This window comes from Rhinolophus hipposideros (genome assembly GCF_964194185.1).
Source record: "Rhinolophus hipposideros genome assembly, chromosome: 6".
Lineage (NCBI taxonomy): Eukaryota > Metazoa > Chordata > Mammalia > Chiroptera > Rhinolophidae > Rhinolophus > Rhinolophus hipposideros.
The window spans coordinates 101349357-101377130 of NC_138052.1; the positions used below are offsets into that span (position 1 = coordinate 101349357).

Here is a 27774-nt window from a genome sequence, read left to right on the forward strand (position 1 = left end):
TGCGGCTCCTGCTTCCTGCCTCCAACCCAGCCGCCAGGGAGAATATAGTGGTGTGACTCCCCTACCTATGGCTCCGTGGGTGTTCCTTTTTGGCCTCACCATGTCCTGCGTTCTTGTGCAGGGAGCGGGACCAGAGACCCCGCATGGCAGGGGCCTTAGGGTCCTGGGGTGTGAAGCCCGGGAGGCTTTTGGGGGTGGTCCCTGGTGGTCCCCTGAAGTCAGAGGCTGAGGGTGTGAATGTGGCAGGAACAGATGAGGGGCCTTGGGGCCTTCGTGTTTCTGGGACAGTGAGGACGAGGGCTGCGGAGACCTCCATGTGCCAGGCCAGCAGGGCCTCCTCCCTTCCACCTCCCCATGACAGTGAGCAGGAGACAACTGCGGGCCTCCTTAGAGCTTCCATCATTATTTAATTATAATATAATAGGAAAGGAAAGGGGCTCTCAAGTGTACGTGGCGCCCACGAGGGACATGTGTTTCTGAGTCCCCAAGCCCGGTGCCTACTGGCTGCTCTGCCCCGACAGCGTCCCTTCAGTGTGGGGCTGGTGAGGAACAGTGGGCCTGGCTGAGGGTGCCCAGCGAGAAGACACTTGCACCCACCCAGCAGCCCAGGCAGAGCCCCCCGAGGCCCCTTTAAATAGCACCATGAACATGTGCCAAGGACGAGGCTACTCTGGAGTACTGCCCCGCCCACCGGCCAGGGGCTCCACTCAGGCCTGGGGCTCCCGCACTCCCCCGTGTGCTTCTTGAGGTGTGTGCTGCATTTCCTCATGCTGGGTACTTCACTGGCCACCCCAAGGCAGAGTCTCCAAGCTGGACCCCTTGCTCTCATGTCCAAGCACCCATTTCCCTCGGAGGCAGTGGGGGCCCCAGGGATGCTAAAGCCCCCTGACACCCTCAGGGAGGGTGTGGAGGAAGCTCAGAGCAGCAGTTCAGGAGGGAGACTCTGGTCGCCTCAGCTCCGTCTGGGCCTCGAGTCCAGGGCGGTCTCCTCTCTTTGCCCAGATGGAACAGTGATCCCTCCTGTGCTCAGGTCCCTGTGGGCATTGAGAGGAGAGCCAGGCAGGGTTGGCTCAGCGCAAGGGTGTTATCCCGACATGGCTCAGCCCTGGTGGCTGCCCAGCTCTCCCAACTGTGTGCTCCTCCAGGGAAGGCATGACCCTGGCTCTGGGTGGAGAGTCTGAAGGCCACCGGCCAGTGAGGAAGCTGTCAGAGGGGCCAAGAGCAGTGTCCGTCCTCAGGCCTCACAGGCTGGGAACTCTGTGGGCTGTCAGCTGAGGCCCTGCGGCTGGGGGAGGCTGGGCTGCCTGGGAAGACAATGGTGGCATACTCCGTCTGTTCAGGAAAACCGGGGGCAGGAGGCTCCGGGGTCTTCTCCCGCCACTGGAAGTCCAGTTCCCCATAGTACACGGAGAACACAGGCCCAGGGGAGGGGCCCTGCTTCTTAGGGGGAGAGGGAGAGAGGAGTGAGTGCTCTCCGAGTGGCTGGCACACACACATGCACACATACACACACGCCCACACAGACGCACACATGCACATACAAAGGTGCACATATTCACCCATAGACACACACATGTGCAAATAGCACATGCACTATGGGGCTAGGGCTAGGCTCCATGACAGGTCTCCATGCTCAAATGTTTGGGGACGGGTATGGCTGCTCGAGGCCACTCACCCTTGGGGCAGAGTTGCGTGGCCAACCCCCAGCACCATTGCTAGAAAGGGAAGGAAACTCACCAGAGGCCTGTCTTGGCTCCTACAGGCACAGACTCCTGCAGAGAAACACAGACAGTTCAGGGAACCCTAGAGGCCCAGCAGGGGTGGGGTCTCATGGGGTCTGGGTGGAACTTGGGGAAGCCTCAGCCAGAGGAAGGGCCCCAAACCTTGCAGCCTGGTGGCCCAGCACCCTCCCCGCCTGCCCCCTTCCACGTAACAACCTGACCCCCTGCTCATCTCCAAAGGGTCCTGTCTGGACATGAGTTGTCTGGGCACCTGGCCACAGGTGCCTGTGAAGAGAGAGTATGACCTGGAGCTCAGGGCCTGTGGAGAGCTGACCTAACCCTGGGCTGGGTCCCCTCTGGGCTAGAGCTCCAGGAGAATCGACTCTGGCTCCTCCTTCCAGCCCCAGAGACATCTACCCATCATCAGAGTGGCTGAGTGAGGGCCAGCTGCCTGGACCTGGTCAGGGTGTGTGAGGCGGTGGGGGGGGGTATCCACAGGCAGTCAGAGTCGGGTGGGGGCATCATAACACACTGCGGTGGCTGTGGCTATGGCCACAAGTACCACCAGTGCTGGAAACACTTTCACAGTGCCCTGTAGCCTGAGACGCAAGCTGAGGTTTGGGGGCAGGCTTTGCACAGGTGGCTCAGCCCCATGATGGCTCTCCTTGCCTTCCTGTGTGATCTTGACAACTGTCTTCCCCACTCCCCCCACCCTTCAGGCCCCTTCTGAGAGCAGACAAGCGGGAAGGGACGTGGCTGGTGTCTCTGAGGGGCCCCAGATCCTTGGAGGGCCAGTCCACACCCTCCCTGCGGGGATCCTCACTGGGCGGCAGTGGGGGTAGGGGCTGGTGGATGAGGCTGTGGGCAGTGCCTTGAGCTCTGCCCCACAGGGATGGCAGTAGGCTGGCTAGGACATTACCTCGCATGGCCCTCGGGAAGGTGGTGGCCAGGGCCCAGGTCAGCAGCAGCAGCAGCAACACGCCCACCAGAATACCTGTGACACCGATGACCAGGCCCTGCATTTGGCCTGCGGGACTGGTTGGGGAGCTGGGGCCCTCAGTTGGTGGCTCTGGGACTCTCTCTGGAAATGCAAAAAGAGACTCAGGGACAGGAACACAAGAACGGGGACTCAGCGTCCTGCCCTGTCCTCTCCAAGTCTCAAAAGGCCTCGATCCTAGACCTGCACCAACCAGTCTCACCCAGGCCTGCACAACCTCATCCTGAGAGGTCCCTGTCACCTGCCCCCTCCCTCAGGACAAGAGGGTCTGGGGTGTTTCCAATCACAGAGGCCCACAGCTATTGGTCACCATGGTCCCAGATGTGGGACAGAGCCCTGGAGTGGAGACTGGAGAGTCCCTGCTCACCCCTGGGGTCTCACCCCTGTCCTTGGCCTCACCCCTACCCTGAGGTGTCCCAGTCCGACACCTGTCACCGTGAGGTTGGCGTGAGGGCTCTCATTGATCTTCGTGTCGGGGAACAGGTGGATGGCCCCACAGAGGTAGATGCCGCTGTCATTTTGCCGGGCGGTGAGGACGCTCATTCTGAAGTCTCGCCCGTTGGGCAACTGTGTGACACGGAAGCGCTGGTCCCGGCCGGGCTGGCTGCTGTCCTCAGGGAAGGCGGCCAGCTTGTCCATCTGGTTTCTGGGGCTCATGCGATACCAGTTCAGCACAAAGTTCGTGGACGTGTTTGAGAAGCTGCAGGTGAAGGTGGCTGTCTCCCCCTCAGCCACTGTGAGATGGCGTGGGTTGAAGGTCAAGGGGCCCCAGGTCCTCTCAGGGGCACCTGGGGGTGGACAGAGAACCAGCAGACTATGAGGAAGGGACGTGGGGACAGCACAGCAAGACCTCTTCCCACTTTCCCACATCCCGTGCACTAGGAAGGTTCTGGAAGACCCAGCCCACACTGGAGGCCCCTCTGAGCGCTGCTGCCATGGAGCCTTGCAGCCTCTCCTCGCACACCCCAGGGACAAGGCGCTCATCTCGCACCAGGTAACACCATGGTGGGATCTTGTCCTCTGATTGTGTTGAGACCTGGGGCTGGCTGCCTTCTGGCTCTGACCCCAGGTCTCCCGCTGCCCCCCCAAGCGGTGGCTGTAAGAGCCTTCGCCCCACCCCTTACCCCGTGTCCCCAGCTCTGCATCCTGGGTCCCTGAGCAGCTGCTTGGCCCAGTCCTGTCTGACCTGTGCTGGTGGAGGGGAGGGGAGGCAGGGCCCTGGGCTCAGGGCCCAGCCTCTGCCCCATCTCAGGACAAGCTCAGAGCTGAGATGCCCATGTGGACACTGCTGACTTGGGAGCGTGGAGCCCTCGAAGTCTCTGCCAAGATTCTGGGGGCTGGAGTTTAGAAGCAGCTGGGCCATCATCCCTGATATGGACAGAAACGAGGCCCTGACCGTTTTGGGCTCCGGCCCACACTCTGTCTGGGGACGTCCCCACAGCGCGAGGGCTTAAGGCTCTTCCCACAAAGGGCCTGCTTCCTGAAACACGAGCTCACGCACACTCATGTTCACGCTTCTCTTCTTCCTCGCTGTGCGTTTATTGTTGCCCTCAGCTCTGTCAGTAAGGAATGTTTACTGGGAGTGGTTCCTCCCACACTGTGACACAGACTGGAGGCTTCGTTGCCTCAGTTACGTGTCTGGCTGCTTCCAAGGGCAGGGTGACCCAAGGCTGGTGGCAGTACAACCAGAGCTGAGAGTGCTGCTTCTGTAGGCCCAGCCTACTCTGATCACAGAGCTGGCGGCTCCCAGGAGAAAGGGATGGTGCGGGACCCAGTGCCCTTTTAGTCTGGGCCACATCAGGGCACGTGACCAGGAGAATGCCCTCTGCCCATCCTCACTGAGCACCTCGCATGGGGCAAAATCACAAATACTTAGGAAGAGCAGTTGTGCCTTGAGGTGGTGCGACCAGGTGGGGCCTGAGGGGTTGCCAGCACCCCCTACTTCTGCTCAGGGACACACAGGACCACCACCACCCCAAGGACACTGAGGACACTGGCTTGGAGAGACCAGGGCCCAGTCAGCCTGAACCTCCCGCCATTTCCCCTCCCTGGCACCTCTGCTGGCCACTGATGGATGGAAAAGGCTGGCACGTGGCCAGCTGTGTAGCTGCAGGTGCTGTCCTTCTGAGTCCTATCAAGCGCCAGCCACACATGAGCATGAGCCGGAGCCAGGGGGGTCCCCAGGCTTGGGTCCACGGGCCCTGTGAAGGGACGGCTCCATGCAGGGCAAATAGTAGTCCACCCATCCCTGCAGAGGAGCACAGGGTGTCAGGGAGTCTGAGGAAGCCTGGCGAGGAGGGCAGGCCTGGAATGGGAGTGGCCGGTGCAGGTGGGTCCTTGCTCTTAGCAAGACCCACGACCCCGTGGAGCCCGGGCGTCTGCTCCCTCCCTCCATTTCCCGGTGGTGACACAAGCACCAGTGGGGCCATCAGCCCTTTTCTTATCTGTGCTTCTGTGCTGAAACCACAGGCCACCAGCAAGCCACAGCAGGCTGCCCCTGGCAGTGCCAACACATGTCTTCCCAAACATTCACTCAGGAAACACAGTCTACTTGAGGAAACATCAGTGAGTGACAGTCCCACCTGGACAGTGATTTGGCAAGGTCGTGCCATGACACTGCAGCACCAGAAGGGACAGTGTTTGTTCCATGGGCCACCCTGCTCTGAGCATCACCTGCCCGTACCCCCCACAAACACCCCTAGGGATTCCCAGTCTGAATAGCACGACCCCAGGTCGGACTCCTACCCATGCCCCAAATCCATGCCACCAACCGGGTCCAGCCTGCCAAGACCTCCAAGCAGACCCCTCTTGTGGCCAAAGCAACCTAAGAAGCTCCCCTCGGGACCTCTCCAGTGGGTTTCCCCCAGGAAACCCCTGCGTGCACATTGGCTGACGGGTCCTGGGACCCCGTCTTCGCCTTGTGTGGCCAGGTTGCCCTGCTTCCCTCCAGTTTGGTCTCTCATCTGCTCCCCTCTCCTTAATTTGTGACTATTTGAGTCATTTGTCTGTTTGTTGGCTCTTTGTGAAGTCTCTCATAGCATCTGGACGTTACCAGGTGTAACTTTGGGCTACCTGGGTCCCTGTCCACATGCCCCCACTGGTCTCTAATTCATCACAAAGGAAAAGGACAATTCACTTCTTTTGCTGTGGGTCCAGAGGGAACATCCCCATTGTGGGGTCTCCAACGGATGCCCCAAGAAGGACCAACACATCTGTGATCTCCCACAAACAGCAGACACACCTGGGTTGTGGGCACTTGCACTCCGGTCCTGGACCCTCCAAGAATGTCAGAGCTGGCAGCAAAGCAAAGATAAACAAGTGGGACGACATCAAACTGAAAAATGTCTCATAGCAAAGGAGACCACCCACACAACTAAAAGGCAGCCTGTTGAGTGGGAGATGATATTTGCAAACCATGTATCTGATAAGGGGTTAATGTCCAAAATATATAAACTACTCATACAACTCACTAGCAGAAGAACAAACAATCCAATTAAAAAATGTACAGAGACCCTGAAAGGACATTTTTCCAAAGAGGACACACAGATGGACAACAGACATACGAAAAGACACTCGATGTCACCAGTCATCAGAGAAATACAAATGAAAAACACAATGCAAAATCACCTCACAGTTGTCAAAGCAGCCATCACCAATAAATCAACAAACAAGTGCTGTGAGGATGTGGAGAAAAGGGAACGCTTGTGCACTGTTGGTGGGACTGCAGATTGGTGCAGCCGCTATGGAAAACAGTGTGGAGGGTCCTCAAAATGTTAAGAATATGATCCAGTAATTCCATTTCTGGGTATTTATCTGAAGAAATCCAAAACACTGATTCAGAAAGATATCTGCACCCATGTTTTCATGGCAGCACTATGTACAATAGCCAAGATACAGAAGCAACCTAAATGTCCATCAGTAGACGACTGGATAAAGAGGAGGTGGTTCATTACACAATGGCATATTACTCAGCCATAAAGAGAATGAAGTCTTACCATTGGCAACAACATGGGTGGACATGCTGAGTGAGATAAGTCAGCCTGAGAAATACAAATACCCCATGCTCTCACTGATATGTGGAATCTAAAACAAAACCAAAAAACGAGTGTGTGGACACAGAGAACACTGGTGGGGTGGGGAGCTGAAGGAAGGGGTCCCAGGGCACAAGCTGCCAGGTATGACAGGAGGCAGGGCTGGGCTGTAAGCACAGTGTGCCAACAAGGCCACAGCACTGCACAGTCGGCCCCCAGCACCCGCAGCAGTGGACTTCACCAGCCTCACAGCGAATGTTTGAAAAAAACCAAAGTGCCCGGAAAATTCCCAAACCTCAAGCTTGACTTTGCCACATGCCGGGCACTCTGCTGAACCCACGCGAAAGAAAGGGTGGGGGTGCCCTGCTGCAGCCCACCTTGTCAGCAGGTGCCCCGCCGTTTTGTCTGTGGCCTTGGGCAGCCTTGCATTTGGTGCCCGTGGGAGCCCTGGGACCAGTCCCCGCGGGACCAAGAAACATTAGTTATTTATGTAGATGCCATCTCCTCTCACAAGCTTTTGCCAGAACTTGCAAAATGCTGGTGGTGGGTACATTTGACCTGAAGACGTGTTTTTCCTTTTACTTCACATGGAACTTAAGAAAACCAAAACAGTCTAGAATGAGTTAATATTATACAATATAGACTTCACATAACAATTTGGATTTCTGGAAGACCTGGCATACTGAGCGTCGCTCCCGCGTCTGGAGCTGGGTAGTGGCTGCCCCTTTCTTGGGGGCGTGCACTTGCCAGGACACCCCAGTCCCCACCCGACGCTTTGCCTCTGGAAATCTTGGGAACCAGTTGGGAACATATGATGGTGGGTTAAGTGTGAATCAGTAAGAGCTTAGACTGCTCTACGTGGTGTCTGGGGGACAACGTGAAGGAAAGAACATGAGACAAAGCACCAAGGGAGGATTTTCGAGATTTAGTGACAATGCAGGGTGGCTGGTCAGGAACAGCAGTGTGACGCTAAGTGGCCAGGTGCTGTTCTTGGCAGGCAGGGCTGGTCATGACTCCCAGCTGTCCCAGGAATGAGAGCATTAACGTGAGGAGGTCACACACAGCCTCTCTAGGGAGGTAGCCCCCAGAGCTTCTTGCTTCAAGGGGGGGACCAACTCAGTGGTAAGTTTGTGCCCCAAGGTCCCTGCAGACCAGGGTGCAGCCTTGTGGAGCTTCTCCCTTTTATCCTGAGCATGTGTCCCATAAATCCTGAACACCAGGCCCTCAGTAAATCGTGTCCTTCTGCAGCATCCAGTGCTGATGGTGTTACAATGGAATCAGGTTGCTAAAAACCTGGAGTTGGCCAGCGGAGGGTAGGTGAGCTGCAGGCGCTCAGACAGGGTTGGTCGTGCTGGGCAGCACACTGAAGTCACATGTCAGGTGACTTTGATTCTGGGACGAACGAGTGTGAGGCAATCAGCAGGAGGTACTGAACCTGGGCGCAGGAAAAGTGGTTGGGATTGAGGTTTAGGTCTTTCCCGGGAAGGACACAATCCAGGTAGTGTGTAATGCGTGAAGTGCAAATAAGAGCTCGATTCTTTTCGGGGCACGACACAGGCACTGCTCATCGCCTCAGTGGGTACAGAACTCCGGTTAGTCTAGACTGACGAAACGCCCTCAGTGACGCTCAGCCCAAGTGCAACAACAAGTTCTGCTCTCGGCCATCAGTGGCCCAGTGGGACGACCAACCCTCGATTGATCACCAAAGGACGGTGGGGTTTGCAAGCAGTTCAGTGTGCCACCCAGATTCTTCCACAAGGGCCTGTTGTACCTCAATAAAATAGACCAAGTTGTTCATTGCACTTGTGCTTGACAAGAGAGTTATACCTCTGTCTTCATTACACTGATTATATTTTTAAAAATGGAAAGAATAAAAACAACAGAGGAGAACCCTCAGAGGTCCCAAAAGTCACACTGCTTATGTTTTCAAACACGGGTCTCCCGGGCCCAAGAAAGGTGGTTTTAAATGCTTTAAATCTTGTTCTTGATTTCATTCCATAAACTGTAATCATACTTCTAGCTAACATGCTGAAGAATTCCTCCCCGCCTGGGTGTTCGTATCGTCCAAATATTTACAGGCTGTCATCACTTCTCAGCCATCTCTTTGCAAAATCACACACATTCTGTTCCTATAATGTCTTTCACAAAGCAGCTTGCTCAGTACAAAGCTGCTTTTCTTAGTCTTCGGTTCCATTTGTCTCCATCTTCTCAAATAGTACTTATCAAAGGTGAACGAGATATTTCGGGCACAATTTAGCTGCAGGTTGTTTCAGAGGGTTTAGAATTCCCTCACTGTGACGCGGGAATTCCCCTTGTTTATGTAGAACTCAGAATAGTGCCAACTTTACTGGTATTTTTATCATTTTACTTTGAAGATTCGATCTAGTCTCCCGTGGAATGGCATTCAAAGAACCCTAGGCCTTTGCTATTTTGTCAGCGATCATGGAATATGCAAGAATTAAGTGGGTTAGAACACATTTCTGTAATTTGCTTCTCATTATGCAACATTGAATCACATTTCCAGCTTCTTTATATCCACAAACTATTATTATTTCCAAGATTCTTTCAAGTCAGAAACTTAAATCTATTGTTTCATTCAACAGTATTCAAGGAGTTACTAAAGTCTTTCTTGCAACTGCATTTTTAGCTTTTCAGAATACTTATTGCTTCACAGCAACCTTCCAGTTGGCTTGGCTGTGTCATCCTTATGACAATTTACTGAGACTTTTTTTGCTTATTAGGTCTTTGGCAGCCCACTGATGGGATAGCAGGTATATAAAAATAGTATGAAATGCTTAATATTTTCTTCTTCAAGTAACACCAACCCTCAACAACCATTTCCTATATTTATATATTTCAAGTTTTACAATATTTTCACATCCCTTTTTAGTTTAAAAGCCGTATGTGGCTTCCAAGTGCCATACTGGTGACAGTGTAGACCCTGCCCTACCTCTGTGGTCCCAGGTCCTTGCACAAGGGACTGTCTATGACCCCCCTGGAGGCATTCCCACAGAATTAACTGCCGCCCTCACAGTACACACTTATCTTAATGTGAAGGTGTGAGTTTGGTCCCCAGCCCAGTGCCTCATGGGACAAGGATGAAGAAACAGTGGCCAAAGAGTGGCAAAGCCAGGTCCTCCACTCACCCTGGGTTTTGGGTGACAGTCCAGTTGGGGGGAGGCTGCGGCTGCACTGGCAGAACGTGGCATTGACTGAGACGGCTTATTTGGAGGCAGAGCTCGTGGGGCTACGGGCCTGCATACAGCTCTTGTGTGGACACAGGGAGCGAGGATACGAGGACAGTTGGGCCCACAGTTGGGCACAGGGAGGTACTTGCACAATCACCATACCTGAGCGGCTTGATTCTGGGCTCTGGTTTCACTCATGGTTTTGGGTCCCTGTGGTGTCTCCCTTTTAGCTCTGGGGTTGCTCTTGTCATTTAGTTCTTGACACATGCTGACACCACCTTGAGCAGATGGCATTTTATTTTTTTTTTATCAGGGAATATTGGGGAACAGTTGTTTTTCCAAGACCCATTAGCTCCATGTCAAGTTGTTTTCAATCTAGTTGTGGAGGGTGCAGCTCTCTGGCCCATGTGGGAATCGAACCGGCGACCTTGGTGTTATGAGCACTGCGCTCTAACCACTGAGAAAACTGCCTCCCTGAGATGGTATTTTCTACCCTAATGCAGTCTGTGTGGAAGGCAGAGTTCACCTTCTCTCACCCTGACCCCATGTCAACCATAGTCCCGGGGAACAGAAGCCACCATAGGGCTCCACACAGGAGTTTTACACAAGGAGTTGGTCTCAGCAGTGTTGGAATGTCTGACGAGGAAGGGAAAGACACAGCAGCCACCTGGGCCTTGGCCACAGGGCAGCACTGGGTGGCGGGCAACAGCCAGGCCCAGGGGGCTCGCAGCCACACTGCCAAGCCCACTGTCATCACGGCTGCAGCTGCCCACTCCCTAGAGGCCATTGCCGCTGGCTTGTGGTGGCTGGTTTCCTGCTGAAGCTGGCAGGCCGAAAACAACCACTGTTGTCAGAAACACCTAGAGCTTTTCAAAATCAAAATCAAATTTTCCTTTTCCTTCAGCTTTCCCATCTTTTGCCAGTTCCTCTTTTTTGAAGAACCAATCCAGAAGTCACCTGGCTGTGAAATCTGGGAGATTTAATGCTCAGTGTTTTGGCCCCAGAATGAGAAAACGTAGGAAGGAAGCTAAGGAAAAAAAGGCCAGCGAGTGTCACACACCCAATCCCACCAAATCTTCGGCATAATTTTAATTCTCTTTTTTTTCCATCCACAAAATAACGATAGCAGGTCAAGTTTAAACATCAGTGTAAGTTCAACTCTAACTTGGCAAGACTAGCTTTAGCACATACAGACCCCTCCAGCAGCTTCCGTAAGGAGCAGTTTCCACAAAGCACTCTGAGGAACGCAGCTGGAGAAAGGTCTACAGAGTCAAGTGGCAGAGTCTGCACTTGACCCCTTTGGGGTGTCACCCTTCATGTGAGCATATTAAGGGCTCTGAGATATTCACCACTCTCAACCGAATTTGACATTTTTGGCTTTGCAATTGGTATGCATTAGCAGAAACAATGGTCACGGTCCCTGCCACCTGGAGTCTGTGAGGGAGAAGCAGGGACTAAAGTAAGCAGACAGGAGTATGTGTGTCTGTCCGTATGTGTGTCTGCGAGTGTGTGTGTCTGTGTGAGTGTGTGGAGTGTGTGAATGTGTCTGTGTGTATGTCTATGATTGTGAGTGTGTCTGTGTGTGAGTGTGTATCTCTGTGTGTGTGTGGATGTCTGTGTGGGGGAGTTTAATAGGTGTTTTGAATGAAGTCAATTAGCTGCAGTGATAAGAAATATGATCAAGAGGATGGAAATAGTTAGGTAGCCTGGTCAGGGGCACAGTCTCTGAGGAAGCGACATTTCAGCAGAGGGCAGGTGCAATCAGCACACACAGTAACAGGGCCACTCGGATGTCCCCGGTCGTCCCCCTCAGAATCTGTTCTTGAACTCTAATGACATCTGCACAGAGAGTGAGAATAAGCCTTTGAAATGTTTATAGTAATTTTATAGACTGCTTTTATGTCTGTTAAATCTAAAGACAAAACATATTTCTTTACAGTTTTTCTCAGTCGCTGAATTTTACTCCATTTTAGATGGCCTTATGACCGACTAAAGGAAAGGGTAGACGTGACCTGTTGCCGCAGACACGTGGCGCCACTGTGCTCTGGGGGGAGGGGCTGGTCTCGAGTGCTGGCCGGGAGGGTGGCTATGTGAGAATTTTGGGGAAGAAAAACATAAAGGCCTGGCTTTGACTTGAGTGCAATGGGAAGCTACTGCAGAATTTACAAAGTTTTAAATAGATATATGATGCCATTTAGATTTAAAAAGTCATTCTAACTGCCTTGTGAAGAAGAAGTTGAAATGAATTAGAGAGTGTGAGACAGGACCATCCCTGGGAAGCTCCCATAAGTTTCCTGGAGGAGACGACGGCCCAGACGTGGCTGTGATGGGAAGGAGAGGTCACTGGGATGGAGGTGGAAGAGCTGGCACATGACCCTGAAGAGCTGGAGGTAATGGGGGGCGGGGAGGGTTTGGAAGGTAGGTGCCGTTTGTCAGAGGAGGAGGTGGGGCTGGGTACCCATGTCCAGACATCATTGGAAGTTGGCTTTTTCAGCCTCAGAATTGCCTGGTCTGAAGAGAATGGAAAGGACTGAACCCCCCAGGGCATGTCTGGGGTCCTGTGGAGACTGGAAAGGGAGCTACATGCCTCCCGGGCATGCAGATGCCCAGACACTCAGGTTTGTGTCTCTACGTCTCTGCCACGAACCGTCAGCAAGTTCACTGAGCACCTGTGCTGACTGAGACACCACAGAGGGTGCTGCAAAAGGTAACAGCCACACAAGACCTTTAAACTTGCTATCTGGAAGGACACGTAAGATACACACAGAAGTACAAGACCCCGTGGCATGTGTTATAAGAGGTGACGGGACTTTGCCAAGGGATAGCTGGGAAGCTTCGTGGAGGAGGGGGCATCAACCGCTCTCAAAGGAGGTGCATGAATTTGAATCAACAAAAACCAGGTAATATGTTTACATACAGATGTGTGTTTGTAGAGTATATATACTATTAACCCCATGCATCACACATTCCTATTGCTTTCTACATCTTCACCGGTACGGATAAGTGTATATACACACACGCTAACAACCATCTATACTGTGTATGCAAGTGTGAAACTGTGGGGTCACAGCTCCAACCCAGTCGCACGGGCTCTCTTCCCTCCCTGACAGCTGGACACCTGGCTCTCAGAGTTTACAATGTATTCCTTTGTTGTCCCATCTTAATATACATGAGAAACATGTATATTGTAACATGTAACTGGAGGATGGTACATCTGTACAATAACTTGAGTCTTTCACTTTAATAGTAGTTGATCAAAATATGCTTTCCCCCAGGCTAGATCTTCTCTCCCGCCCACGTCAGGGTGCTGGTGTTGCTCTCAGGTTCGTTGGTAACATTAGTGAGCGCTCGTATTCCATTTAGGGATACCCCCACATTTGGTATGTTTTTGTCTTCTTTACATGGAGTAAGATGCTCTCATAAAGGGGTATGACTGAGTTTCGACCAGTGCTTGGTCCATGTAACACCAGCCCAGTCACAGTACAGAGCTGTCCTGTGTCCCCTGAAGGCCCTTTCTGCTGCCCCTGTGCACAGCCACCCCCCACCGTCAACACTTGCCCACCGTCACCTATTTCCTGTGTCTATCTTGGCCATTTTGTGAACAGCATATAAATGGAGTCACATACAGTTGAGTTAGCCACATGCCAAGCACTTGCTGAGTCCACGCAGATGACGTGCTGCACAGGTGCCCTGGCCTCTGTACAAACACAACGCCATTTGCTCAGTGGGACTTCACCCCGGACGGCAGGGGGCCTGGAACCCACGCGAGGCATGGTTGTGCTGCACACTTGAAAGTAGCTAGGAGAGTGCACCTTGAAAGTTTGCATCACGAGAAACAAAATGCTGTGACTATGTGAGCCGATGGTGTTAACTAGACCACAGCGTGGCCATCATTGCACAATACAGACACCACTGAATCATTACGTCCTACACCGGAAGCTGATGGAATGTTATGTCAATTATAGCTCAATAAAACATTCCTAATCCTAAGGCTTTCCATATCTAAATAAAATTGAGATTTGATTGGGAAAGAAAAAGAGCCCCAGGGCCGACAGAGGCAGAGACAGAGAGAGGCGGCCTGCAGAGACAGTACAGCCACACATGCAGGCCGTCCTTGACTCGGCTCCCTCGGGGAAGATAAACCCACCCGAGGCCCGAGGTAGGACGCGGGGGCATCTGAACTCGGGGCTGCGTGGCAGCTACTGTCCCAGGAGGGGCGTCCGTCTGCAGTAGCGCCCAAGGCTCGGCCCAAAGCTGGGACAGTGCACAGATGGACTGACACGCCTCAGGGCTTTGCCTTATGTGGACACAGGGACGTTGCACATACAATTATTCCAGATGAGGCCTGGAGGGGGTCCCTAATTCAACACGACTGTGTCCTTCTAGGAAGAGGGACATTTGGACAGACACACAAGAGAGGGCCACATGAAGATGGAGGCAGAGACACCAAGGATTGACGGCCAACACTGGAAGCTGGAGTGGCCTGGAAAAGCCTGGAACACACTCTCCCTCTTGGCCTCTGGACAAACCACCCTGGCCAGCACCTCGATCTTGGACTTCCGGCCTCCAGACAATGAGACAATGAACTGCCTGTGGTCTTTGTTACAGCCGCTGACACAGAGCAAGTGAGCTAATGTTGTCAGCTGGCGGCTCTGGGGGAAGGGTAGTCACTGCTGTATTTTTGTAACTTTTCTGTATGTTGCCAACATTTTCAAAGTTGTAAGTTAAAAAAAATAAATGAAACAATCTGACTTGAAAAAAATGTGTCATGGGCTGTGCTGGACACTTTTTATAAATTGCTTGACTCATGAGAATGACCCTGTCGGGCAGGCATATTGTCCCCAATTTGCAGGGGACAAAAGAGCTGTTGCTCAGAGAGGTAAGGAACCTGTCAGAGATTACAGAGCTCAGCAACAAGTGCCTTAATCTGTACTGCTGCTGGCCCTCACCCCCTAGGACAGGGGCGGCCACCCACTGGGTTTGGGATATTTCATACAATGAAAGAAAACACGCACATGAAGAGGGGGCTTTCCACGGGAATGACTGAAATAAAAAATGAGGAAATAAAAGAGCTGTGTCATGGGATGAAAAGTAGCCTGCAGCCCCGCGTACCCGAGTCTGGGGACGAGCAGGAGGATCACCCCACTCGTGACGTGGGCAGCTCCAAGGGCTCCGTGCTGACACGGGCTGGCGCCCAGGTCACAGGTGGGGAAACCGAGGCACACTGAGTTTGAAAACCTTGCCTGACACACCAGCTAGTGCATCTGACACTGGAGAGTCGGCCTGCAGAACCTTTTTCTCATCTTTCCCAGCTTTGGTAAGTGGTCCTGGTGGGGAGCAGGTCACAGGAGGCCTTTATGCCTTCGGTCCCCTCCCAGGATGACACACACCCCTTCTGCTCCCATGGCTGGGCTCCCATAAGGCCCTCCACTGGGCACCTTTCTGCCACCTGCCCTTGGACTATTGACCCCAGCTTCCTCCACCAACCCTGAGGTCTTCCTGCTGAGGAGGAAGAGCTGGGCTGCCTGGTGCCCCCACGGTCACCGAACAGGCTCCAAGGGGGCAGAGATGACCGCGAGCGCTTGGGCACTGGGACTCCAGGACAGGCGGCTCCGGTGAGGTGTCAAGCCATCCCACCTCATCTTGATCCTTCCAGGGGCCATCACCTCCCATCCCAGCGAGGCCTAGTGCGAAGGCCCTGGGCCAGGCATGGAAGCTCACCGTCCAGATTCCCATCAGTGCGTCACAGACTGGGGATGAGGGCAGCCAGGAGGTGCCCCCTCCCTGACCATCAGGTTTGACCACAGGACAGCCTGCATGGGGGGTTTGGGGCCAGAGTCCCTCACCAGAGCCGGCTGTGGACGCTGTCAGGCATGCCTAGCACTGTACACCCAGGAATCTCGTCCAGAGACCTCCGATGGGATGGGGGTAAATAGTCTTTACTCACAAGGTTACACTTTGGTGTAATTGGAGTAAGTCTTCAGGCGGTCTAGCCTGTCCCTCAGGAACCAGTCAGGCCCTATGAGGTTCGTCCCATCCCAGGAAAACACAAGTGGGGGCAGCTGGGCTCTGCCCAGTGTGTTCCTGTCACCCTGCAGACAGGCCGCCCATCCCACTGAGCAGAGGAAGAGCTGGGACACTCATGCCTGCTCAAAGGACTCACCACCAGATGAGCCCAGAAAAGGCTCTTCTCCAGCCCAAAACCACACAGCACGCTGCCTGCTGGAGCAGGGTTAGGCCCCAGGGACCACGGTGAGTTCCCAGCCCCAACTCCCCACAGCACCCAACTTTGAGCCACGTACCTAGGAGCCACCCTGGCCTCCAGCCCAGCTGCAGCACGACCCAGATGAGTGGCCAGGGAGCCCATGGGGTCCCCATGCCCCGAGCGCCAGCAGTCTGTCAACCTAACCTCCTCTCTTCCTCTGCTCCAGTGGAGGTACACGCAGAAAGGAAACTGTCCCCGTGAGATTGAAGGGACACGCCCCAAACCCCGCCCCCTCTTCCTCCCACACATAGGAGGATAGTGGGGGTGGGCAGAGAGAGAGGGAGGCGAGAATGAGAGCGATGGGGAGAGTGACAGAGTAGGGGGAGGGGATGCGGGTAGAGGGGTGAAGGAGAGGTAGCAACACAGAAATATAGACGGAGACACACAGACACGGAGAGAGAAGCGGGGGCAGGTGGCGGGGAACCAAGAGAGACAGGGAGATGCAGGGGAGGGTCCGGTGCCCCTGCCCCACCATGAAGTTCTCTCCATCTTGGGCAAACTGTGGTCTCTTTATTTGTTGTTGCCTATTTCCCTTTTCACAGGACGGGTGGGGGAAGGGAACTTCTCTCCTCCCCTCCCCAGCCATCCTCCTGTCCATGGGAAGTGGGTCCCCCTTTCTGGGCTCAGGTCCCTGGGGCAGCAGTGAAGGGTGGGTTCTGCTTCATCTCTGGTGCCCTAGTGGCCACAGTGTTTCAATCCACCACTCTGCCACTGCTGGAGGGGCGGGCAGGCAAGTGCCACTCTTCTGGGCAGTGGGCAGCATGGACACATCCTGCCAAGGGCTCGCCCCCCTTCCTGCCCCAAGAGAGACACCGCCCTCCCCTTGGGACGCAAGGCACATGTCGTGGGCAGCTGAGGGTCTGTTGAGTCCCAAGGCCTGGTCTGGGGCATCTCCACCAGGCCCACCCGAGACCTTTCTCCTTGTCCTACCCTGGGGACTGGGCTCTCCTCATCTGCAGGGTGGTCTTGCCTTCTGGTCCCCCAGAAGGACTTCGGGTGTTGAGCACCCCTCTCCCAGCTTCAGGCTTTCAGGAAGCCCCATGCCAGGCTCCGGGTGCCCTGTTTCCAGATTTTTCCACCATCATCAGCCTCCTGACAGCCTGCAGTGCTGGGGGCTCAGCCTGTGTGCAGAGCTCGTCAGTTTTGGGTGGGGGTGGTCCTGAGGCCTCCTGGGGTCCTGGCCTGGCTGCATAGTGTGGAAGTTTGTGAGCTACTCTGATTGTTTTGTTGCATTCCGCTCTAAGCATTTTATTACATTGAATGGAAAACAGGAGAACTGAAAGTGCTGCTATTAGTGATGATGTACAGGACTCACCAGTGTAAAAGAACCGAGACAGAAACCGCCCGACAGCTGGTGCTGCAGCCCCTGCGAGACACTCAGGGTTTGGCTGTGAAGGGAAAACATTAAAGGGACCTGAACTGGTGGAAAAAGAGCATCAAAGACGATGTCTGCTGGCGGAGTGAGCAAGCGTGGAGCTTTGGTCTGTGAACAGAAGGCCACTCCCCGAGCCGAGGCGCCTGGGTGGGTGGGTGGCTTGTGGGGGGGCTGCCGGCCAGGTGGGCCCTGTGGGTGCAGGGAAGCTGGGCGCCCGTTTGGCGCCTGGTCTGGGAGGAAGAGCGTGATCCCCCATTTGGACAGGTGTCTGTGGCACACAGACCCTTGGGACCTCCCCTCAGAGGGCTGTCTCGCTGGAGGTGGTCTGGGGGTGGAGCCTGGGGCTGGGGAGAGGGGTGAGGTCAGGGCAGGCGTCTGGCCAGCACAGAACCTGGCACTTCAGCTCGGTGCCCAGCATCTCTCTGTCCTGGGCACAGCAGTCCCTTCATGTTGGATCTGGGCTAAGGGGCTGTTGGGGAGGGTGGGTCATGTGCTCTGACCCCTGGGGGTGGGCTCCTCAGCACCCCAGCACCCCCCACCGTGTGATTCTCTCTGTAGGAGGCTGGCCATGTGTCCACGCCACAGAGGGGGCCTTGTGTCTCCACTCTGTCCTTCCCCTCCCCCTCCTTCTGGTCCCCTAACCCTTTCCTGTCCTCCTTCCTGTTCATCCCCCTTCCTTCCCTGCCCTCCTCTCTCTCCTGCCTTCTCACTGATGCCTCTTGCGGGAGTGGGCTAAGTGGGGGCCCAGACTCAGGAGGCTGAAAGGGGCACTTGGGCCTCGGGAGGTCAGGGTTGGCAGGGGGTAGATGCGAGCAGATGAGGGGCACAGAGACTGTGGAGGAAGGGGGGAAACGGGCTCTTGAGGAGCCTCACACACACCTGGGGTGAGTAGGACCTGCAGGATAACTGGGTTAGGTCCCGGGGAGGGGGCTGGGGTTCCAGGGCCTCTTGGGTTGCAGCATGCCCAAGGTGAGCTCCCCACTGTTTATCAGAACACTATGTCCCCAAACACGCACTGTTCCCATCACTCATTGTCCCCACCACACACACTGTCGCCACTACACACTGTCTTCACCCCACACACTGTCCCCACCCCACGCCGTCCCCACCCCACGCTGTCCCCACCCCACACTGTCCCCACCCCACACTGTTCTCACCCCACAGTGTCCCCACTACACACTGCCCCATCCTTTACCATTCTTCATTAGGGCAGGACAGGTTCCCTGGGTGGAGGAAGGAGGGAAGATCGGGGGCTCCATCTGCCCCCTTCCTGTGTCCTCTCCTCCCTGCCCTGTGTCCTGGCTTCAGCACTTCATGTTCAAGAGGCTGCAACTGGGGTCACAGCCAGGGTCGCCCGTCTCTTGCCCTCAACTCTAACCCTCTCTAACAATGAGGTTCTGGGCTGGGGACGTCTGAGCTCACCCAGCACACCAGCTCCACACGCTCTGCACTAAAGAAGGACATTTTGTGTTTTTATCAGTAACTGTAGGTTCGCATGAGTGTGAGTAATAAAAAGCCAGCCCTGCACACTCAGTCTAGCTTCTTCAGTGACAACATTCACAATCCATAGCCAGTCAGGACGCTGACCTGGGTAAGGCCACGTGGAGGTCATATTCAGGGCCCCACTGTCCCCACCACACACACTGATTGTGTGCGTGTTTGCTGCACAGTGTTTCGCCATGCAAGGGCAGGTGCCCGCTGTTACCAGCCCCTCCTCCCTCCTGCCACCTGCTGTGCCTCCATCTCTGTGCCTTTGTGTTTGCACAACGCATAGAAATGGATGAGCTGTGTGTGGCCTGTTGGGTAGGGCTTTCACACAGTGAGACCCACCCGTGGACTTGGCCCATGAGTAAGTGTGTCTCCGTGGGCCCTTTTGACCCCCAAGCAGAGCTCCAGAAGGGCCGAGTGGCTTGCCTGGACCCTCTCTGTTAAGCTTCGCTGATTGTGCTGCGAGGAACAGTGTGTGTGGGCTCTGTGCGGAGTCGGCTTCGGTCCTGGGAGCACATGGCCACCTTGGCCTCGGTGCTGGCGTGTGAGCTCCTGCACCACTAGTGCCCTCTCCTGCTGTCTGGTGAGCCCGGCTGCCCACCTGCTTCCTGCTGGACCAAGGAGGAAGAGAAACGAGCAAAGGGGGCCCCGGGGCTGTTTACACCCCACTTCCTGAGACCCAGCTGGTCCTGGGGCCTGTGAAAGCTCCCTACACGGGCCCCCTCTGGTTGGGGAGAAGAGCTCTAGAGTTTCCAAGGTGACCGCCCCAGGTGACACGCACGCAGCGGGCGGTGGAACATGCGCCAGCACAGATGGAAAGTGGGTGAGAGGGGATCCCCCGCGCACTCCTGAGGCAGTTTCCATCAGTGGGGAGAAACCCAGGAAGCAGCAGGATCATCCCGAAACCTTTCTGAGGAGGCTGGTGGTGATGTCAGTGACCCACCACCATCTGTGGGGCACAGCTACTTCTGAGGTTGGAACAGGAAATGGTTAATAGTGTTTGCAAATAAAAACTTGCTGTTCTATCCTGTTTTTAAAGCATTTCCCAGAACTTAAAGAAGGGTGCCTAATATAGCTGCCCAATTCAAGAGCCAAATTAAACAAATTGAATGGCGTATTTTCACAATTTACTATACACAAGAATAAAGTTAGCTGTATTTTTTGTTTGCTGAGGTGGAGGGCGGGGAGTCACAGGAAACTCTTACCCTTTTATTTTCCAAACTTTCTAGAATGCTGTTAGTGGTTTAAATGTGAATTTATAGTTTAAATTTCCAAATGTGTATGTTTGTGTGTAATGTGTACATGTGTGTGTGTCTTTAATGTGTATATATGTTGCATATGTGTAGGCATGTATGTTCCTATATGTGCATTCATGTGTAAGCACGTGTATGTGTGTACCAAAACCCTGGACTTTAGGCATAGCCCCAGAGTATCAGTTAGCTTTGCTATGATTGGCTGGGTGATACTCCCAAAACCCTAGAAAACAGTGCCTTCAGAAACAGTGGCAGCTAGAAGTTTATTTCTCTCTTGAATAAGAAATCTGGAAGTAACCCACCTGGAAGTAGGATGGCAATGCCAGGTGTTCTCAGGAATCCAGGTCTTACCTTTCTGCTCCTTCAGCAAGGTGACCCCATGGTCTGAGATGGCTGCTGGAGGGCTGGCCATTATCTCTGCACTGTGGACCAAAAGAAGGTGAAAGTGGAGTGGAAAGAGTCGGATGATGCCCAGCTATCTGGTCTCATCCTGGAACTTTCTTGGAAGCACATACCTTGTATCTTGCTGTCACACTTAGCTGCAAGGCAAAGATGCCACATGGTAGAAAGAGCCAAAAGAAGTGTCAGGGGGCCGGCCGGCCCGGGGGCTCAGGAGGTCGGAGCTCCGCTCTCCTAACGCCGAAGGCTGCCCGTTCTGTTCCCACATGGGCCAGTGGCAACCACAAGGTTGCCACTTCCACTCCTCGACTCCCACAAGGGATGGTGGGCTGCGCCCCCTGCATCTAAGATTGAACACGGCACCTTGAGCTGAGCTGCCTCCCAGATGGCTCAGTTGGTTGGAGCGCGTCCTCTCAACCACAAGGTTGCCAGTTCGACTCCCACAAGGGATGGTGTGCTGTGCCCCCTGCAACTAGGGCAACTGGACCTGGAGCTGAGCTGCGCCCTCCACAACTAAGACTGAAAGGACAACTTGACTTGGAAAAAAATCGGTGGAAGTACACACTGTTCCCCAATAAAGTTCTTTTTTTAAAAAAATGTCAGCAATGAAAAATATGGTAAGCACATCAGCTCACTTGACAGAATTAGCTACAGACTAGACAAAGGTCAGGGGAGAACTGATGAACTGGTAGAAAAATGAGAAGAAATTATTCAGTGTGCAGGTTAGAGAGACGGGTTAGAGTAGCAGGTTATAGAGAGGGGTTAGAGTGTGCAACTTAGAGAGACGGGTTATAAATTATGCTGGTTAGACAGACAAGTTAGAGTGTGAAGGTGTGGGGACAGAGCCCCAGAGAGTAGTTTCCAGGCTCTTGGCCTCACATGGAGGGTGCTGGCTCAGGTAGTAGATGGTCAACAGCTGTGACTAGTTGGCCATCGGCTGTTACCGGTTAGCCATTAGCCACTGATATAACTGCAGTGGCTAAGCTAGCAAAGTGGTGGTGTAGTGGCATGGCGTGGCGGAGTGTGGATTACGGATTGCAGAGGGGCGGATTGCAGGCAGCAAGTGAGGTTTGTTGGCAGAGACAGTGGATGGCGGGTTGTGGATTGTGTGGCTCCTGCTTCCTGTGTCTCCAACCCAGCCGCCAGAGAGAATATAGTGGTCTGACTCCCCTACTTATGGCTCCGTGGGTGTTCCTTTTTGGCCTCACCATGTCCTGTGTTCTTATGTGGGGAGCGGGACCAGAGACCCAGCAGACCACCCCATGTGACAGCAGGTTAGAGAGACGGGTTACAGTATGCATGTTAGAGAGACAGAGTCATGGCAACGTGGACAGCATGGTGGGAAGGGCTGGCGCACGCTGTCTGGAGTCCACGAGGAGGAGCACAGAGGCCAGGGCAGAGCCCCGCTTCTGTCCTTCAGAAGGTCTTGATTTACTTCAGGTGATGGTTATCCTAAATTTGTGTGTTGGAATTTCTATGGCTGCCAGCAAAATAATAGAAACAGAGAGTGTGGCACCCAAACTTGTGGGAGAATGAGAATGGAACAGTAGTCACTCCACGACAAGGTGGCACGAGAGGGAGGAGCCCCTGGGACGTTAGCCAGAGCGGGTGGCTGGCTCAGACTGGTGAATTGAAGAGCTGAATGAAGGGCAACTAACTTAGGACTCTGCAGGCTGCAGAAAAGGCACAGAGGGGCCTGGTTCTCAGCCTGTCACCTGTCAGGAGGGGTGGAGGCTGTGGTTGTAGAACCTGCAAACCATTGGCCAGCAGGCGTCGTGGCCCTCAGCTAGGGACACAGCACACAATCTGTCCCTGTGGACGAGAAGGGTGGCTGGCTGCAGTGAGCGCTTCCATGCGCCCATGGGGAGGGTGGGGCCCCAGGCACACAGATGTGGCAAGGGCCTGTGTCGGGGGAGGGGTACTCCCCTGATTCGCTCTGGCTGTCTCCCAGGAGAGTCTGCCGAATCGCCTGGAGAGTGTGCTCTCACCACGTCTGGGCCATTGTGGATGATGCTGGGGGACAAGTCCTTGCGGGGTGTTGGGAACTGCAGGTACTTGTCAGCCTCACTGGGCAACACCAATGCTGAGTGGGTGTTTTATGGCTTTGGTCCCATTTGACTGCCTGTCAACAGTCACGTGGAGAAGCCTGCTCACTCAGCATGGCAGCTTGAATAGGTTTGACAGCCATGCCTCTGTGTGGCCCTTGTCCTGAGGGTGCTTCCTCAACCACGGGCATCCAAAGGTGGGCTTCTTTGTGCATCTTCCTTCCCTTGTGGTCCAGGGGTCAGGCTCCTCCCCACTCTGCTTGAACTTTGGTCATTCTTTCCTCAATTCACTTCTTCTCATTGCACCTGACAAACTGCTGCTATGCACGCTCTTGAAACTCACACACAAGACCCCCAAAACAACGGGAGAAGCCAGACACGTGTGCACAGAAAGCATTGTCCGGACTCCCTTGCAGCTGCTTGGGGCGCACACTGGGCGGGTGGCAGTGCCTTGGTGGGAAAGAACACACAGAGAGCTTTTGGAGGCTGGCTTCTTTCAGGTGCCGACCTCAGACTTTATAAAAGTTCATGAAGCTGTGCATGTATGTTTTAGGCATTTTTACTTAAATGACGTACATTTCTAGCCAATAAAAAGTTTGAAAATTTGCAATGACACATAAAGTTAAAGTTCTTCACAGCCTTGTTTGTGACAGCTGAGAACCATCACTGAGCAGCTTGGGAACAGGCAGGACAGACAAGGTAGAGCCACGGGCCATAAGACACCAGATGCTGAAGGGGAGAGCATGGGGCATTGTCCAGGGCACGGTGTGGAGGGAAACAACAGGCTTCTAGTGACATATTTAGCATGGTTTCCTGTTTGTGATAAAAGCACACGAATATCTATCTGCATGTGCACGTGCAGCATCGCGACAGTCTCTGGGTGACCGGCTGCCCCGCAATGTCATCGCCTTGGATTGTTTCTCCTTGTCATTTATCTGTTTGCTTCTCATTTGTCCTAAAGAAAATGGATTGCTTGCGTCATGAAAAATATTAAAAAAGGATAAGAAAAAGAGGCCTGTTTCTCCTTTCTCTGAGACAAACCGGTTGCCATGGAGACTGACGGTTGTCAAGGCAGCAATGGGCGGGTGGGGCTGCAGAGGCGTCCGCCAGCCAGAGCTGGCCAGCCTCAGTCCGCACTGCGGCCCAGCGCCAGCATGGACGGGGGGCACGTGTGGGCCCGCACGTTGGCCCAGCTGATGAAGAGTAGGCCGGAGGACACCTGGGAGCTGGTCCCTGACGAGAACCTGGCCTTCGGGCCTGTGGGTGGCGGAGGTTTCCAGTACCGGCTGAGGGGGCTTTCAAGGTGCGGTGGAGGGTGGGGCCTCTTGCTGGGTCCTGGGGGTGGCGAGGAGCTGAAGGTTGCTTGACCACTGGCCCTAGGCTGGGCCTGAGTGCCAAGGCCAGGCTGGGTGCACTTGGGCATGTGGGGAGGGGCATGTGTCCGGCCTGGTCTTGTCCCCCAACAGGTGGGTGGCTGGGTGCTTGCAATCCCTTTCAGTGGCAGGCAGAGACCCTGCCTGGCAGTGCTAGACCCGGGAGCCCGGGTGGGGCCTTGCCAGTTGGGGGCTGGGGGGTGATATAGTCACCCAGTCAGGAGGGCTCCATCAGCTTACTGCGCATCTCCTGGTCTCCATGGCAGCGCTGACGTGAGCAAGGGACGGGCAGGGGCCTGCGGCCACCGCCCAGTTCTACACTGCAGCTGGCCTGAGGGACCGGAAGCTGAGAGGTGCACTGAGGGGCACAGCCCTAGAAAAGGGGGAGCTGGGCCCCGCCTGGGTCACAGGCAGAGTGGGAGGCTGTTTGGAAGTCCTGGTGGCCGTGCGTCACTATGTGAGCCTGTATCTTCCTCATCACTGTGGTCATTGTCATGACGACGGCTGTCAGTACAGGGGGAGGACCCAGACCTGCAGAGCCCCACCTAGCCAGGCACCCAGTCCTCAAGGAGAGCTGGAGAGGTGGCGCAGCAGGGAAGCAGGCCTGATTGCCGTGGAATGCTGGCTTTCTCAGGTCTGAGAAGCACTTTAAACACCTGGCTGTTCCCACAGCCAAAGTGAAGAACGGCTCTAAATGGCAGGTGAGGACGGGGGACACTGCCAAGCAGGTTTTCAGTTTTCAGTGGAAACACCAGCTGGTGGGACGGTCACAAACACAAACCTACATTCTCCTACCCAGCCCTCCGGCACATGTGGCTCGTGAAGTGCTCAGTAATGAAATCTCAACATGGTTGGTTGTTTGGTCCTCAGGGCACTCTCCACGTACACGCAGTCTCCCCGGCCACTTGTGGCTGCAGGCTGGCGCAGAGGCAGAGCCATGCCATAGTCACGGAAAGTTCCAAGGACAGACCCGCAGGGCTTCCTGGGAACATTTGGAGCCTTCCCACGCATGTGGGTTCCCATGCCTGCATGCATGTGCCACTCAGGGGTCGCTCGTCTGTGACCTGAGGGTCTTGCAAAGAGGCCCCACCTGCCCGGCCCTGGGACAGGCAGCCTCAGATGGCCTGGGGCACCAGCACTTTCACCATGTACTCGCTGACCCGAGCAGCTGGTCCTCTTCCACGCAGGGGTGGAGTGCGGCTCCCCAGTTCACACGGTCAGAGCTAGAGGGCCCAGGACACACGCCATCCTCCAGGAACCCCCACCCCTCCACCGTCTCTATGCTTGTCTGTCTGCTGCATTGTTCCCATCACCGAACCCCCTAATCCGTCCCCATCAGCCAGGCCCCTGCCCCCTGGTTTTACTTCCTGTCACCTTCCCTCCCTGGGGTGGGCTGCCTCCTCTGAGGCCCCATGGCCCTTTCCTCAGCCCTGCCTGTCTGTCCTCCACAGATGCCTTCTTTTTGTCCTCTCACTGGTATCCACAGGCCTGTCTTTGTTTTTTGCTGACATTTCCTCAAGTACTGAAGCTCCAAGTCATAATATGACAGAAATGCAGTAGCTCGCAGCCCCAAGCAAGTGCAGAGCGAGCCCTCACGTGTGTCAAGCCAGGCTTGGCCACCCAGTGCGCTTTGGTACCAAACAGGCATTTGCTTCTCAGATTATGGGGTGCAGGCAAAGGCCCCACTCTGCCCCCGAGCGGCGTGGGGCACCAGGGAGCACGGCCGCCCCGTCCCCTCCTCTCACTGCTGCCTCTGTTCTTCCCAGGCTCCAGTGCGGCCGCTGCCAGTGGGGCTGGTCCTCAGCCCATGTGCACATCCTCTTCCATGTGTGGTGGGACGAGGACAGCCACCTGGGGCTGGTGAAGATGCGTGTGTGGGGCCAGGACTGTCAGGTGTGCCCGCGGGACGCCCGGGGACACTGCCAGGTAAGCCTGCTGAACGTGCGGCTCTTCCTGCACAAGCTGGTCCTGTTCGTCCTGCACAACTGCTACCGTGAGGGCCTCAGCTCCGACCAGTGTCCCGAGATCTGCTTTGGGGACCAGTGTGAGGCCTGCGAGCTGGGGGTCTGCTTCTTCCAGAAGCCCCCAGACCCTGCTTGGGGGCCCGAAGTTAGGAGCTGCAGCCCTAGCCAGGACTCTGTGTGTGGCAGTGGCCCTGTGGTCCACCGTGCCCGGGGCCGCACCCGCAGCTGCAGCACCATGCCCCCTGCCATGCCCGACGTCATCAGAAGCCCCCTCTCTGAGGGCAACCAGTTCTTCAGCGAGGACATTGACATTGTCACCGTCCCCTTCTCCCTCGTGCGCACGCGCAGTGACCGGGGACTTCTAGGGCCTGGACAGGGTGCCCGGGGACCGCGTATCATAGGCAGGGGTTCCATCACCCTGCCCGCCAGCGTCACAGCCACCCCAACGGGCAGGGGCGCCCTGGTGGACATCAAGGCCCCCGTCCGCCACGGCAAAGGCCGCCTGCTGAGCAGCATCAAGCCCTTCCAGGTCACAGGCTTCATCTACAAAGGCCACGGCTCTGTGTCCTGCCCGGCTGGCACGCACAGGAAGGGTCCAGGCACAGTCCCCGGCAGCAGCGGCCGACCAGCTGGAGAGGACGTCCTGCCTGTGTCCTATATCATTGGCCTCACAGAAGACGGTGATGGCTCCCTCACCTTCCCCTCGTCCTTAGCCCACGTCATCCCAGGCCCGGGCTACCCCTCTGACGTCAACGGCTCCCTCACCTTCCCCTTCATCTTCACTGATGGGCACTGGGGACAGGGTGGCAGTGGCCTCATGCGGGTGAGACCAGAGCCCAGCCCCAGCTCCACGTGCAAGGGCTCCCTGACCATCCCCCTGTCGGTGCTCAGCATCATAAAGCGGGGGGGCCTGCATGCCAGTGGCTGCTGCAGGAGCAGGAGACACAGGCGCCCAAGGGCCCACCGGGAGCAGGGTTCCTGCTGGGGGCCGTCCTTGGACCCCTATGAGGAGGTTTGGATCTGGGTGTGCATGGCGGCCTTCATTCTCTGGGTAATATACCTGTGCACCTTCAGCCCCGACAACTCCCAGCAGCGACTGTGAGGGTGACCCTCCCTCTGTGGTTCCCATGCCCCACAATCGCAGGGCCGCCCACACGGAGGTGCACGCGGCCTGCCTGTCCCCACTGGCAAGACTGCCCCGCCCTCCCTGAGCGGAGGCCTCTGCTCCCACCCCTCGCTTCTGTGTCCGCTCTCCTGAGGAGACTGCAGACATCCACGTGAGATTATTCCCCCAGCTGTCCCTGGTGTTCAGGCGTGTTTGTGAGACTTACACTCCAATAAAGTAAAAATTTAAAAGAGAAAACCATACAGCACTCCTGGGCTGAGCTGAAGCCACCACCTGAGAGGAAACTGCGTGCTAAGTGGGAGGGTGGCAGGGACATGGTGGCCCTGCAGGGACCGCAAGCAAGCCAGCACGGCTTCCCCTGGATGGCTTCTGCATCCCCGCACGTGTGATGGGACAGGACACCCAGATCAACCCCTGCCGCTGAGGTGGGAATCACCCTCCCTGTGCTGCCCATGGTGTTTTCCGGAACAGGCCACCTGCCACCTGCCATGTCCCGGCCCAGCAGGACGCAGCATGGCGCTGGGGAGCTCCAGCCCGGCAGCCCCTCCG

At 55.3% G+C, this 27774-nt stretch overlaps 2 protein-coding genes across 3 annotated transcripts; one reads left to right on the top strand and one right to left on the bottom strand.

The window, feature by feature from the left end:
* Positions 1-389: 389 nt before the first annotated feature.
* Positions 390-16369, bottom strand: PDCD1 (programmed cell death 1). Its single transcript, XM_081051585.1, has 5 exons — positions 16240-16369; positions 3147-3506; positions 2641-2802; positions 1738-1772; positions 390-1437 (listed from the first exon to the last, which is right to left on the bottom strand). Exons 1-5 carry the CDS (start codon positions 16313-16315, stop codon positions 1207-1209), a joined length of 864 nt encoding a protein of 287 aa, XP_080907711.1. The 5' UTR covers positions 16316-16369; the 3' UTR covers positions 390-1206.
* Positions 16370-23882: 7513 nt separating this feature from the next.
* RTP5 (receptor transporter protein 5 (putative)) lies at positions 23883-27455 on the top strand. 2 transcript variants are annotated; one of them, XM_081051609.1, is made up of 2 exons: positions 23883-24065; positions 25902-27455. In XM_081051609.1, exons 1-2 carry the CDS (start codon positions 23917-23919, stop codon positions 27199-27201), a joined length of 1449 nt encoding a protein of 482 aa, XP_080907735.1. In that variant the 5' UTR covers positions 23883-23916; the 3' UTR covers positions 27202-27455. The 2 variants fall into 2 exon arrangements, with proteins under 2 accessions (XP_080907735.1, XP_080907736.1); XM_081051610.1 differs by lacking the exon at positions 23883-24065 and adding an exon at positions 24123-24836.
* The last annotated feature ends 319 nt before the right edge of the window (positions 27456-27774 follow it).

Excerpts from the sequence above, each read along its gene's own strand:
- PDCD1 (XM_081051585.1), bottom strand. The coding sequence starts at position 16,315 with ATGGGGACCCCATGGGCTCCCTGGCCACTCATCTGGGTCGTGCTGCAG. Across the intron at positions 3,507-16,239 it reads GAGGCCAGGGTGGCTCCTAG|GTGCCCCTGAGAGGACCTGG; the intron begins GTACGTGGCTCA and ends GTCCACCCCCAG. Across the intron at positions 2,803-3,146 it reads CGCCAACCTCACGGTGACAG|AGAGAGTCCCAGAGCCACCA; the intron begins GTGTCGGACTGG and ends TTGCATTTCCAG.
- RTP5 (XM_081051609.1), top strand. The coding sequence starts at position 23,917 with ATGGACGGGGGGCACGTGTGGGCCCGCACGTTGGCCCAGCTGATGAAG. Across the intron at positions 24,066-25,901 it reads CGGCTGAGGGGGCTTTCAAG|GCTCCAGTGCGGCCGCTGCC; the intron begins GTGCGGTGGAGG and ends TGTTCTTCCCAG.